The sequence below is a fragment of the Leptidea sinapis genome, chromosome 22, assembly GCF_905404315.1.
Source record: "Leptidea sinapis chromosome 22, ilLepSina1.1, whole genome shotgun sequence".
Taxonomy (NCBI): Eukaryota; Metazoa; Arthropoda; class Insecta; order Lepidoptera; family Pieridae; genus Leptidea; species Leptidea sinapis.
The window spans coordinates 10384494-10398776 of record NC_066286.1 but is presented as its reverse complement, the minus strand read 5'-3'; the positions used below and the strand labels follow the sequence as shown (position 1 = coordinate 10398776).

At 36.3% G+C, this 14283-nt stretch overlaps 2 protein-coding genes across 2 annotated transcripts; both read right to left on the bottom strand.

Moving 5' to 3' along the window:
* Nucleotides 1–205: 205 nt before the first annotated feature.
* On the bottom strand, nucleotides 206–2218 carry LOC126970773 (putative nuclease HARBI1). The gene is made up of 2 exons (XM_050816846.1): nucleotides 1893–2218; nucleotides 206–1061 (listed from the first exon to the last, which is right to left on the bottom strand). The coding sequence occupies exons 1-2, from the start codon at nucleotides 2189–2191 to the stop codon at nucleotides 206–208; spliced, it is 1155 nt and encodes a 384-aa protein (XP_050672803.1). The 5' UTR covers nucleotides 2192–2218.
* An 854-nt stretch (nucleotides 2219–3072) lies between these two features.
* On the bottom strand, nucleotides 3073–14017 carry LOC126970854 (histone deacetylase 11). Its single transcript, XM_050817003.1, has 8 exons — nucleotides 13833–14017; nucleotides 13626–13749; nucleotides 13299–13409; nucleotides 12895–12986; nucleotides 12096–12300; nucleotides 9455–9621; nucleotides 7186–7294; nucleotides 3073–4973 (listed from the first exon to the last, which is right to left on the bottom strand). Exons 1-8 carry the CDS (start codon nucleotides 13838–13840, stop codon nucleotides 4776–4778), a joined length of 1014 nt encoding a protein of 337 aa, XP_050672960.1. The 5' UTR covers nucleotides 13841–14017; the 3' UTR covers nucleotides 3073–4775.
* Between the last annotated feature and the right edge of the window lie 266 nt (nucleotides 14018–14283).

Here is a 14283-nt window from a genome sequence, read left to right as displayed (position 1 = left end):
TTTGGGATTTTCAGGAATCCTGAGCGCAATTTAGTGCATTGTAATGGGCAGGTCGTTTCAATTACCATCAGCTGAACCACTGCACGTCTCGTCCCTAACGCGGGAATGGGAGGCTGTGGCTAAAATAATTGGGACTACAAGTAAGTACAACATATTTCTTTATTATTATTACATTCTTAGCAAAGGATGTTGCTCAAAATACAGTTTAGTTTTCTCTTGCCTGTGCGGCTGCTCGTGATGTAGCATTGTATCTTCTTTGAGAATTATGTCTTTGTGTTTGTGACATATTTTGATATGTTTTTCGGAAAGACATTAACTCATTCTCATTTATTGATTCAAGATCCCTTATAATATTGTGTAGTAAACATATGGCTTTGACGATATGAACTGCATTTGTAACATTCGTTTCGATAGATTTATGTAGAATTCTGAATTTAGAAGTTATTGAACCAAAAGAACATTCCACCACCATTCTGGCTCGAGATAAGCGATAATTATAATTATCTTTAGCGTCCCCTTTAACCGTTGATTTTTCTGGAAAAGGTCGCAATAGGTATTTCTTTAGAGGAAACGCCGTATCTCCAAGGAGCACATACGGAGCTATGATATTAGAGCCCGGTAATACTTGTTCTTTAGGTATTTTTAGTCTTCCTTGTTCTATTGCTATTCGAAAGGGGCATTCCTCAAAAACACCGGCATCGTTGTCTTTTCCATAGGAACCCACATTTATCATTACAAACTTATAATTTGCGTCAGTGACTGCTAACAACCCAATCGAAAAAAAGGATTTGTAATTATAATACATGGAACCACTCTTTTTTGGTTTTATTATGCGAATGTGCTTTCCGTCAATACATCCAATGCAATTAGGAAACTGCCATCTGTCCCAAAAACATTGCGCTATGTTTTTAAAGCTATCTTCTGAAGGTTCGGGCATGTGTTTCCTAACTAATTGAGTCAATATAGCTTTGCAAACTTGTGGTACGATTGTAGAAATAGCAGATTTTGAAATTCTGAACGAGAAAGCGAGTTGCCGAAATTGTATACCTGTGGCCAAATACCTGAAATAATGCAAAATATTAAGTTATAATTCCTATTCTTTTTACAGGTGAAATGACTAAGAAAAAATGGAAAAATTTGAGAGACACGTTTAGTAAAGAATTAAAAAAAATTCCTAAGCCACGTTCTGGGACTGACGCCGATAATGAGCCGAAGTATACAGGCACATGGCCACATTTTGAGGCCATGTCTTTTTTAAAAGTAGTTCTGAAACCCCGACAAACAGAAGGGAATATTATATCATAAGACTCCGAAAACAATTCAGTAGATCTGTCAGTGTATTCAGACGCGGCTAGTCCAGAAGAGATATTCAACATGAACGCATCTGACAATGACAACACCCAGCTCCCTGAATCTGCGTCTATTTTAGAAGAAATACCACAGAACATGTCCATAGATAACAGCCTTAGACAAGATCGTCCACCTTCGCCCTCGTTGCCAGGTCCTTCGCCTTCATCCTCGTTGCCAGCTATCACAAGGCAAACACGCAAAAGAAAAGATATAAGTCTCGAAGCATTTCTCGATATTGAGAGAGAAAAAATGAAAATTCTTCGCGAAGATCAACCAGATAATACTGACGACGACCTTCTTTGGTTCAAATCAATATTACCTTACATGAAACAGTTGCCATCACTCAACAAATTACATTTTAGAACGCAGATGCAGGAGCTTCTTCTAATGGAGCTGTCAAAGTTAAACCCACCACAATCCAGTGCTCAACAACATGGCTATTGCACATCTTTGTGAAAGTATTGCAATTATGTACATACTTACTAATTAAACTTAATTAATATTATATATAATCTCTAACATTTATTTCATAGTTTTCTTACCTCAAAGTCACCATAAGTCGTTCTTCTACAGAAATAGGTTCCTGAAAATTTGTTGTAGTAAATTGCAGAACAGGTTTAATGGCTTGTACAATATAGTCAAACGTTGTAGGTAACATTCGACAATATTCCTTGAACAACAGGGGTTGAGTACGTAAATCCTGGTACAAATTATGAAATTCCCCACGAGAATGCCTTTCTAAGTACACAGTATTAGTTCCACTTCTCTGCTTTATACACTTCTTCAATATCTCATATTTAAGATATGAATTTTCCAACAACATTAGCTTCCGTCCGTCCATGGCAAATGATTAATGCTAACTGAACTGAACGGCGGCGGAGGGCGCGGAGGGGACGGTTCGCGCGCACATAGGACAGAGTAGCCGCATCGCTCCGCACCGCATAAATTCGCATCGGATCGTTTCGCAATCGCGTTCGCGTTGATTCGCCCACGTAGGACACCGCGTAATTGTCATAAAAAATACTACAGCTATTTTGACCGGAAACTGGTATGGGGCTCATAGTGCATTTCCTGCCAATTACTAGTTAACTATCCTTTAATGGAGTTTAAACTCGTGCAATTTCGGTGTATAATTGTCATAAAATGAAATAAGTACTTAGGTAACACGGACTAGTAAAAAAATAAGGACTCCGTGTCACCTTACATAACAGTGTAGCGCCATAACAAGCCGTTTAACGTGTAAATACATTGTAATTGTAAGCCCCTCGCGCACATACTACTACAGGCCGATAGGCGGCCATTATAGGAATTGTCATCGTCTGTGACAGATCATTTTGCGTCTCAATAAAATATTTTAAAAATGCCGTCGTGCGTTATAAAAAAGTGTAAAAACAATAACGTAAAAGTATTTGTGGATATATGATTATTTAAGGGAGAAAAAATTGTGTAACTGGTATCCCCCGTAACCGCACACACACTAGCATAAAGGTGCTTCACTTGCTAATATCACGGCGCCGAGTCCTTCTTTTTTTACTCGTCCGTGTTAGGTAAGTATGTTATGATTTTACTACATTTTCGAAGGCACATAAAATAATATAATTTAAAAATTATCATTTATTGATAGGATGTTCAAATAAAATGTTCATAATAAATATACTTTTTATTCATTAAATAGTAATTAATATAATAGAAACAAAGAACAAGTTGATAGAATTTAAATTACATATATTATATTTTTGGCACGAAATAATGAGATCATTTTATGTATCACATACACAAATCTAAAATCACAGAATATATATGGAATGCGCCATAACGTTTACAAAATAGAAAATATACAATAAACGAATCTATGTTAAAATCATTTAGGTTTAGGTTTTTTCTCTATGTCTCATTATGTAGTCAAAAGAGAATGTAAATACTACGTAATAAGAGGCAGGACTACCTGAGTAAAATTAGTATGAAACGTGCCGTGGTTACATATAACTTTGAAATAGTAGTAAATACAGTATAGCGATTGGCGATCGAAGTATAATCCAGCTATCTCTGTTTTTTACAGGATTATAGCCGTCATCTGTCAATGACTGCACGTTTCATACAATCGAGTGAATCGTTTTTTTCTTACAGAGCTGATGTAGTCTGATAACACATCGGGAATATTTACTATAATATTACACAGCCAAAATACGATAAATTTTCTCGGTGGTGATAAACACCAAAGTATACTAATAATATTATCAATACTGATCTTTAGTAATAATAATTTCCATTAAAATCTCTTCGATACCTATTTCATCTCTTACTTATTCTCGAGTCTGTTTGAGTGTGTGTGAACAGTCACTCATGGTCACGGTTATTATTTGCTTGTTGAACAATTTTAAAACTACCCTCATATAGCGCCGTGTGATCGAGTGGTCGGAATTGAATTATTTGTAAAAAAAAACACGAAAACAAAAAGTACACAAATAGCACCCTACATAATATTATAATTAATTTGAGATTAAGAAGTACATTTAAAAGACTAAATTGCTATTAATTATTGTGAAAAAACAATTATTTAATTTTTTCGTTGTGCAACTAGAACAATACATATTACGGAATTTAATTTTATTCAAAGTTTTAAACGTTTTGATTAATGATTTCAATAGACTTCGTTCCATTTAGCACATTTTTTGCTAGATTACATTTCGTATTTTACTCAAAAACGTTTTCATTTTTCTGAGGAGTCAATATACATTCTCTGCTTATTGTAAACCTTAACAAAATTAGCATTCTATCATTTCATTAATAAGGTTTCAGGAATATTGTATCACTGTATTGCGAGCTAAAACGAGAGTATTTTCCCAACCGGTCATCCAATTTCCCTGCCGGTCATCCATTTACGTCAGCTGTTAAATAGATTTAAAATAAATTTCGTCTATTTTCACATTATTTATGACGTCTTCTCGAAAGACATTCGGTCATTAAGTTTTATGATGGATTAATCATAACCTTGAGGATTCTTCAATCGATAGAAGGATGTTAAAAATACATTCAATCGACATTATTTCATGAAGTCTTTTCGAAAGAATACATAACTGTGCATTCAATAGTATCGCTATTCCAAAAAGAGAATTATTCCCATTCGGTCATACCTTCTTTGATGTGCTAAGTATGGGAAAGTATATTAAAAATCCATTCTATCAATGTTACATTTTCATGAAGTCTTTTAGAAAGACTATGTATTTAGTAGTATCGCATTTCAAATATTATTTCTATACATTACCCCGTCGAGGCATCCATTGTTTTTAACAGACTTCAAAAAAGAAGAAGGTTCTCAATTCGTCGGTTAGTTTTTTTTTATAACAATCTCTTCATATCATGACATTAATCGAGATATTTAACTACATGATCTACTTCATCAAGTCTACTTGAAGAATGATATTCTACTCGCGGGTTTCAGGAGTTCGCTCTGCAAAGTTTCTGGGCTCGTTACCAATGAGATTTTTGTTTTTCAGATTGACGATAGAGTTGGCGATAATTCTGGCGGTCTTTCGAAGGTAGCCCCCACTTGTTAGCATCACAATGGGGATTTTGTGAGCCTTGCACATTTCAAACACGAACTCATCACGTTTTATTATACCCTGAAAAAAAAGTTAAAATATATAATCAATTTACTACCGAAAATATATTTCCGAACGAATACTGATTTTTTCCTTGCTGCCTTCCCTCCCCTTCCTACACGCGAGGTACCACTACCATTAAATGCGTACTCGTATGTAGGCATCTCGACGTGTGATTGTATTCTCATGGGACGACCCATTTTTGCTCCTTAGTTAGTGACCCTTGTATATTTTAGCAACTAGACGTCGATGTAGTATTGTAGGCATAGAATAATAACGCTCAGAACGATAGTTTCATTCATAGTTTCTGTCAATATAGAAGTAACATTATAATTAATGTGTGCGTGAGCGTCACGTACTTACATTCGCTAACACGCACACAGACAGCCAAATAACGTTGCAAGTGAATAGACATTTTCCTAAATTAGTCAATTGAAAGAAATACTAGATTATATATGTAATAAAGAAAGATGAAATAAAATATAAATTAAGAATTCAATAAAAACATCACGTACGTATATATTTATTGTTGTAACAATTTTTGAACTGCCACTTCCTTATAATCGTTGTTTTTTGAAACTCGATGAAACGAAAAAGCGAGACGAAAAAGAGTTTTAGAAGGGTGCAGTGAACGAATTTGGGATCATTTTTGAAATCCATGATGGCTGCGATGAAAAATTATTTTTATAAAATTATTTTAAATTATAATGATAACCCTAATGCCAAACAACTTATAGGCATCTTTCGGAAATTGTTGTGCCACATGGAACTAGAATCTTTTAAATCGTAAGTTTACGCGGCGGCCATCTTGGATTTCAAAAATGATGGTAAATTCGTTATCTGCACCCTCGAAAACCGCGGATTCGATATCAATATTGTTGAAATCATAAATTTGTCTGGCGGCCATCTTGGATTTAAAAAAAAAACAAAAAGGCGCGTAACCGAAAATCGTGACGAATTGCTATAAACTTTATTTCATACGTCGATAAAGAACTTTCACTGCAAAAACATACCGACGTATTGAGAACCTCCTCCTTTTTTGAAGCCGGTTAAAAAGAGTGGCCGGTAATGTTCTCACGAGCTCAACTTTTCCGAACATATGGTAAATTTAGTAATTTAAAGGAAATATTTAAAGTGACTATACAAAGCGCTTAGTTTAAGCCTAATTGAATTAAGATTATTTGACTTTGACTTTGAATACTTATAACATCATGTGGCGTCGTACGTTTCAGCCTCCTATCAATATCTACCAATAAACACAAAAAGCTATCCCAGCGGAGGAACTCGGGGAAAATAGTTCTTTCACAGCTGGCAACATATTTTTTAATGGCTTCTGTTTTGTTTACAAAATATTTTGCTGTTTTGACGAATGTATTAGCTTAAATTAAAAGTTGTGAAATAGTATTTAGTATTTTAAATAAATAGTATGTAGTATTTATATATAATTTTTATTATAAGAAGCTTTGTGACACCCTTACACTGCACAGTGCGCGAAATTTAATTGAAAACTTGACTAGTTTTTAATTAAATTTCGCGCACTGATTGTCCTGGAAGTTGACAGAATGAAACTGACGCGGCGGGAAACGTATGTGGTCATAAACGACCACACTGAAAGTGCTTCATTTCGCTTGGGCCTCCTCACGTTCTAAGCGTTATTATTCTAAGATTGTAGGTATATATTTAAATATTGACGACCCATATAGCCCAATGGTTAGTGACCCTGACTACTAAGCGGGGCCCCTAGTCCCGGATTCGAATCCCAGTGCAAACATTCATATGATGAATTTGGATATTTGTTTTCGAGTCATGGATGTTTATATGTATGTTTGAGTATGCATATTAAATATATCGTTGTCTTGTACCCATAGTACAGGATATGCCTAGTTTGAACAGGCACTCATGCTCACGGTTATCATTTGCTTGCTGAAGAATTTTAAAACTACCCTCATATAGCGCCGTGTAAAAATACACCAAAACAACGTACACAAAAAGCACCCTACATAATATTATAATTAATTTGAGATTAAAGAAGTACATTTAAAAGACTAAATTGCTATTAATTATTGTGAATAAACAATTCTTTCATTTTTTCGTTGTGCAATTATCTTGATAATCTGTGTGTCATTATTATTATTATATAGCGGCAGAACAAGGGGAGGAGTCTCTATTAGCATTTATTACACATTTGCAACTATTAAGCGGCTATCAAAGCGTGAAGACCCAATAAACTTACAATATCACTGATGTGCATGTGTCCTAGTGGGTCGTCATCGAGAATGTCTGTTCCGGCGTTATAAACCAATATGTCGGGCTTAAATTCCTTTAATGCGGCCTTTAAATTCCTGAAATTTTTTTAATACATTAATAAAACTCAACGAGCGCATGGAAATACCTGAAAACTCTTTTAAGAGGTAATTCTGATTAATCATTAATTAATGAAGAGATCGCTGAAGTTTTTTTTAATGAAAATAAGGGACGAGGCGATCAAGACGTTCAGCTGATGATTCTTGAAAAACCCAAAAATTCTGAGCGGCACTACAATTGCGCTCGTCACCTTTAGACATAAGATGTTAAGCATCATTTGCCCTGTAATTTCACAAGCTACGGCACCCTTCGGAAAGTAATGTTTACACATTACTGCTTCATGGCAGAAATAGGCGCCGTTGTGGTACCCATAATCTAGCTGGCATTCTGTGCAATTGAGCCTCCCACTGGTAAGAACTGAATTGTGATAAGGTCGCCTATATGCGAGTTGAATGCAGTCGGGGCCTGGGGTATAGAGCGGGAGCATCTCCCCCCGCTTTCCGCACGCCTCGCCTCGCGCGCCTGTAGTGTAGTGATGTGCCGTGCTTTACAGTTATCGCGTTAATACTAAAGTTGCGATCCCGTGTTATTTTTTTTTATTTTAATAATGACTGATACGAGTCCATTAGGTCCTTTCCAAAAAATAAGAGTTTTTATTCATCGCGAAGCACGAGAAACGGCGAAAACTGTTTTTGTGTGTGTTGAAGAAAGAAAAACCAAAAATTTGAGATTTTATTTTATTTTTATGGATTAGGAGGATATACGACCGTACAGGTCACCTGGTGTTAAGTGATCACCGCCGCCCACATTTTCTTGCAACACCAGAGGAATCACAGGAGCGTTGCCGGCCTATAAGGGAGGTGTACGCGCTTTTTTTGAAGGGTACCTTTGTCTCGTCCCGGCAACACCGCACAAGGAAGCTCATTCTACAGCTATGTAGTACGTGGAAAAAAGCTCTTTGAAAACCGCACTGTGGAGGACCGCCACACATCCAAATGGTGGGGATGATATCCTAACTTGTGGCGTTTCGTGCGAATGTGGAATTTGGCGGCAGGAATCAGGTCAAACACTAGTTCGGTACACTCCCCGTGATAAAGACACACAATGAAGCGACGTCTCTAAGCAACGCTAAGTGATCCAGCCGTTCACAGAGCACTGGGTCCCCGACAATTCGAGCTGCTCTGCGTTGCACGCAGTCAAATGGATCGAGCTGATACTGGGGTGCGCCAGACCAGAGATGACAGCAATACTATATGTGTGGCCGGACCGCGCTTTGTAGAGCGCTAGAATGTGGGCCGGCTTGAAGTATTGCCATGCTCTTTTAATGATGCCCAGCATCTTCGAAGCCAATTTACCTTTGCCCTTCAGATGGCCACGGAAAAGAGATTTCGAGACCCATTATTCCGATTCTAGGCGAGGCTTTAAGGGAAGTGCTGTTGAAGAGCGGTGATACGGGAATATAATGGGAATTTTTAGCGGTAAGCGCGCAAACTTGTCTTCTGGGGGTTAAATAGGACAAGGTTCAATTTACCCCATTCCGCGACCTTCTCAAAAGAGTACTCGATAGAAGACACAAGTTTCTGGTCAACGATTTCCCGAGAAAGACCTGCATGGCCCGTGTATACGGCATCACCAGTGCTGTCGTCTGCATAGCAATGTATGTTGGAGGTGTCCAACATATCATTGATATGCAGAAGAAATAGCGTGGGACATAGCATACAGCCTTGGCGCACTCCAGCGTTCACGGGTATCGGGTTAGAGCAAGTTATTGCTACGTACTCGACGGTTACGTCGACAACATCCTGTAGGAGGTAGTGAGGAAGCTGGAGGTCCACTTTCATAAGCTCTCGGGAAGCACAAATGATGGAAGTTTTGAGAGGAACGCCTTGAACCATACACCAAAAAAGGCCTTCGCTATATCCAGGCCTTCCTCCTTACTTTGAATAGCCGCAGCCCATCTATGTGTTAGGTATACCAGATGATCGCCTGCCGACCGACCATAGCGAAAGCCGTACTGTCAGTTGTTGATCAACTGGTGATCTTCTAGGTATACCAAGAGCTGGCAGTTAATTATGCTCTCCATTATTTTGGAAAGCAGAGAGGTTATAGCAATAGGCCTGTAATTTGCCGGATCCGAACTGTTTCCTTTTTTGGAAAAGAATTTTGTAACAATTAAACACTAATAAAGTAAAACTCACTGCCTCAACTTCACCATGTATTCGAGATCCTCAACTCTGTTATTTAACTCTATCTTCCTTCTGATAGCACCTTTCGCTTTCTCATCTTTGGGATAAATATATTTATTGTACATGTCCATTATATATACTTCGGGAACTCCGAGAAAATCCCTCTCATAGCCATTGCCCTGAAATATTGCATTGCAGCTAAATTTGCAAACATATTAAAAATTATCAACAGGAAGACATTTAATCGGAAATTATGAGATTTTGAGAAAAAATACTTTTTCTTGTCACACGTCATCTGATAGTAAATAATCATCAACGCCAATACTCTCCTGCAGCACCAGAAGAATCGCAACAAACACACAAGCTGGCAACACCAGCCTATAAGGAAGGTAGAAAGACCGCGCACCTAAACACTTTACTCCCCAACTCAAGAAACCACCGTTTGAGTAACGCTAGTGTTCGTTCGTAACGCTCTCGTCAGGTCTTCACCAGCTTATTCCCCATGTCAAGAAATGACGTTCACGTTCCTTCGTAACGCTTTCGTCACGCATTCAACAGTCACCATTCTTACTCCCCAAGTCAAGCGTGCATAACAAAGTTTTATTTTAAAACTTTTCGGAACACTGACTTATCTATGGGATAAAGAAGACACACAATGAAAGTAATAGTTATTTATGCAACTGTTGTGTAATAAGGGGTATTAAAACACGAATGTGGATTTATATGGAATGGAATGGTGATAATAGTATCACATGAGTGTTTTAATACCTAATTATCAACAGTTGCATACAAGACTTTATCTACACCCAGAATATGAATCCTCTAAAAGATTCTGAAACAGTTAGCTTACTGCTAACATTATAATACCAGTCCTAGTAGTAACCTAATATAATTCATTACTGATTATATACAAATAAAATAAGTATTAATGAAACAATTATTTATTTTAGTAGTAATTTACATTTTGTATAGTGCAATAATTAAAATTCACTCGAATATTCACAGTTTAAAATGAATCGCTCATTTTTTGTAAACAAAACAATAAAAATATCGAAGAAAAATGGCGGGGATTCGAATAACCTACTTTTTTTTTTACGGCGCGCGGCGTTCTCTTAGTGAGGAACGCGCGTAAACGGAAATGTTCTCTTTTTGAAATTCATGCAGATACCACGCATCGAGCAATAAGAATGTGGCTGTCTGTTGAAACTCTTTGCGCATGAAGGGATCGAAAAAAAAACATAGGAGTGTTGTTATGAAATTCAGTACAACATTACAACACTCGTTTGGATGATGCAATAAGCTAACTGTTTCAGAATCATTAATAGAGGATTTAAAGCATGGGTGTAGATAAAGTAAATTAAAGTATTCATTTATACATGACAACACAAAATTTAATATACATAGTAAAATTAACAAATTTAAAATACGGCGTCACGAAAAGGTCACCCACTCAGCATTTTTTGGAATTGAAATAAGGATTACCCCAATTCCAACACTGATTTTCAGTAGGTACCTACCAAGTCGACCAGTTGACAGCAGCCGTATACAACACGGTTCCTTTATTTATAGGTCTTAAAAGTGACGGTGTACAAATATTACAAAAAGAGAAGAAACTAAACTAAACTAGATTGAATTCTAATGGGAGTTTTAAAAGTTTTTTCTTTATCATAATAAATAGGGTATATTTTGTGTTTTTTTTTTTTATTATTATTATTATTATGAAAGTGATACAGCCATTCAAAGAGTAAACAAATGTAATAATTTATTAACTAAAACAGGTCGACCTAGCACGACAAGCAACACCTGTTCACAAGTTGAAGCATGACCAGTCATCAAACAAATGCTTCGAGCTGGTACTGAGGTGCACCAGACCAAACATGGGAGCATTGCTTCATATGTGGTCGGACCTGCGCTTCATAGAGAGTTAACATGGGCGGGTTTGAAGGCGCAATATGCAGCAACCATACCTCATACTGTATGGGTCTAGATAATTTATATGAAACAGTGTCATTTATTATTACCTACAATATGATCTGAATCATAACTTGCTACAAAACGAGCTGGCGGCGACATGGGACGGGTCGTCCCCTTCCCTAAAATATGGTTGAGGGAGGCGATGGCTGGCTCATGTGTCATGCTCATGAACGGGCGCTGCTTGTGGTGGCGGGATGATCCTGTTGCCGGAGACTCGGTTTCAGGTTCTTAAAAGTTATTGTGTATACATATATATGTATGGATATTTACATGTTTATTTACTTATAATCGCTTATAAAATGCTCACAGAATACCTTTATTTATTTATGGTGTATGTGGATGATGCAGCTACTGTACTCAATAACTTTAGTATTAATTTACATTTACTGTTATGACTTACTCGTGTTAGATATTGACTATTTGACGTTTGAGTGTGTTTGTTGCATCATTTTACATATTATATTGTAATTGAAATGATCTGTAAATCTTGATATAAAAGAGTGGCAATGAGTTTCTTGCTACTTCTTCTCATTAGCTCAACCCTTTACGAAGTAGCGAAAGATTCAATAGGAAAACTATTTTATTTTATTTTTTGACATTCATAAGTGTCATTTCCGTGACCTACGTGAATAAACTGATTTTGATTTGATTTGATTTGCTAAGCTGTAGCACAACCTACCTGATGAGCATCCAAGTCAACGATCATTACATTCTGCACACTCCTATACATAACAAGAAACTTGATAAGCAATGTTATGTCAGCATACGGACAGAAGCCCCCACCCTTTGTACTGCTGCAGTGATGGAACCCCCCACCGATGTTGATAGCCCATCCTCTCTCCAATGCTAGTTTCCCTGCCAATATAGATCCACCTGTTTGTAGCCTGTTAACAGATTGGGCCTTTACGTGAAAACAGGAACTCTTACGGACAATATTTCATGCTCGCTTAAATAACTTGTGGTGAGGGTTGTTATCATCCCTATGATATCTGTGAGAGAAGTTAGTAAGAGAAGTATCACTTGCAAATGATGCAAAAAGTGACCAACCTTCTGCACTGTTTAGGTAACATGTAAATGTCACCTCAACAGTGTAGTATCATAAAGATGATTGTTGTTAGAACTATTTACAATATTAACTAAGTTTATTTTTATGATAATTGATACGCCCTGCCCATTACAATGCAGTGACGCTCAGGATTCTTGAAAAACCCAAAAATTCTGAGCGGCACCACAATTGCGCTCGTCACCTTGAGACATAAGATGTTAAGTCTCATTTGTAGTAATTTCACTAGCTACAGCGCCCTTCAGACCGAAACACAGTAATGCTTACACATTACTACTTCACGGCAGAAATAGGCGCCGTTGTGGTACCCATAATCTAGCCGGCATCCTGTGCAAAGGAGCCTCCCACTGGTATATTAACTAAGTTGTTTTTTGTACATTACTGGAGGTTTCTCAGCAATAAATAAAATATTTACCTCATGGGTTTCAAATATGCTCTCTGCACAAAAACATTTGGTACACATGACATAATAGGCACCTCAGCTATTATTGCCACATTAGTACTCCACTGTAAATTAAAAAAAATTAAGTATTGAATCCTATTTATTTCATATTCGTAAGTTGTTAAAGTATAATTAAAACTCGGAACTGGTAACAATTACAAAAAATGGTAGTTACCTATGTTATGGTAGAGCCTATTACCATCTACAAACAATTACTATTAAAATTCTGTGAATTTTCAAAGTCCTATTATTTATGTGATTAAGTCTCAAAAAAAAAATATTGTCAGCATAAATGTAGAGGATTAAGTAAAGTAGCTGAACTTGTTTCCTAATAGTGTAACATTAAATAAATTATTAGGATGATTATGATTACACACCTTTAAAGACTTCAGATACTTTTTAGTATGAACAATAAGTAAGTCATCTTCATTTGCTTCATTAGGTTTCACCAAACAATCCACAGATATAAAATTGGCATCCTTAAGTATCTGTAATATATTACCTATTAAAATATTCTATTTATAATATATTCATACTATGGTAGAATAAATAAATTTTCACTACGTAAATGATGCAATTCTACAATAAAACTATCATGCCTAGGATTAAAATGAGATAGCACACAATACTGAAAGCGAAACCTGAGCATAGGGGGTACAATGCCATATACATGGACGTGATGTAAATTGACACAGAACGCATACCTGTACTATGTTACCCCATTTCTTAGAGTCAAACACATGAAATTTCTCAAAGCCACAAAATGATACATTGTATTTGTCATGATAAACCAGTGGCCACTGATCCTCTCTGATATCGAAATACAGTCTAAAATGTATTTTACATTATCTAAAAATATTCGTGAAAAGAATGATAAGAAGAAGAAAACTATTAAAAGTAGTGTTTTATACCTCGACATTGTTTTATTGCTACAAACCACTTAAACCATTTCACATTTTTATGCAGCCTATCGGATGACTGTAATAAATAGCCTTCTTCAGAAATATTTATAATTTTAGATAAGTACTACCTTTTAAAATTATTATACAAATAAAGGTACCCAGCAATATTTAATTATAATAACATCAACATTCAACATTGATTTAGATTTTAGAATGTTGGGTTGACACTTGACGTATACTTTGACAATTTTAAATGTCAAATACTTCGGTTGGCACTGACAGAAATACAACGTTGTTGCAAGAATGTAATTTTAAATAAAGCCATGGTAGTTTTTGAAGTAGAAAGTGTTTTTTTTGTTAACATACATTTTTGCTACAGCAAACAACTGTCTGAAATAGTTTAATTGTAGGAATACAAAGGTAACAATATATATTGACAAATATTTTATAGGAACTTACT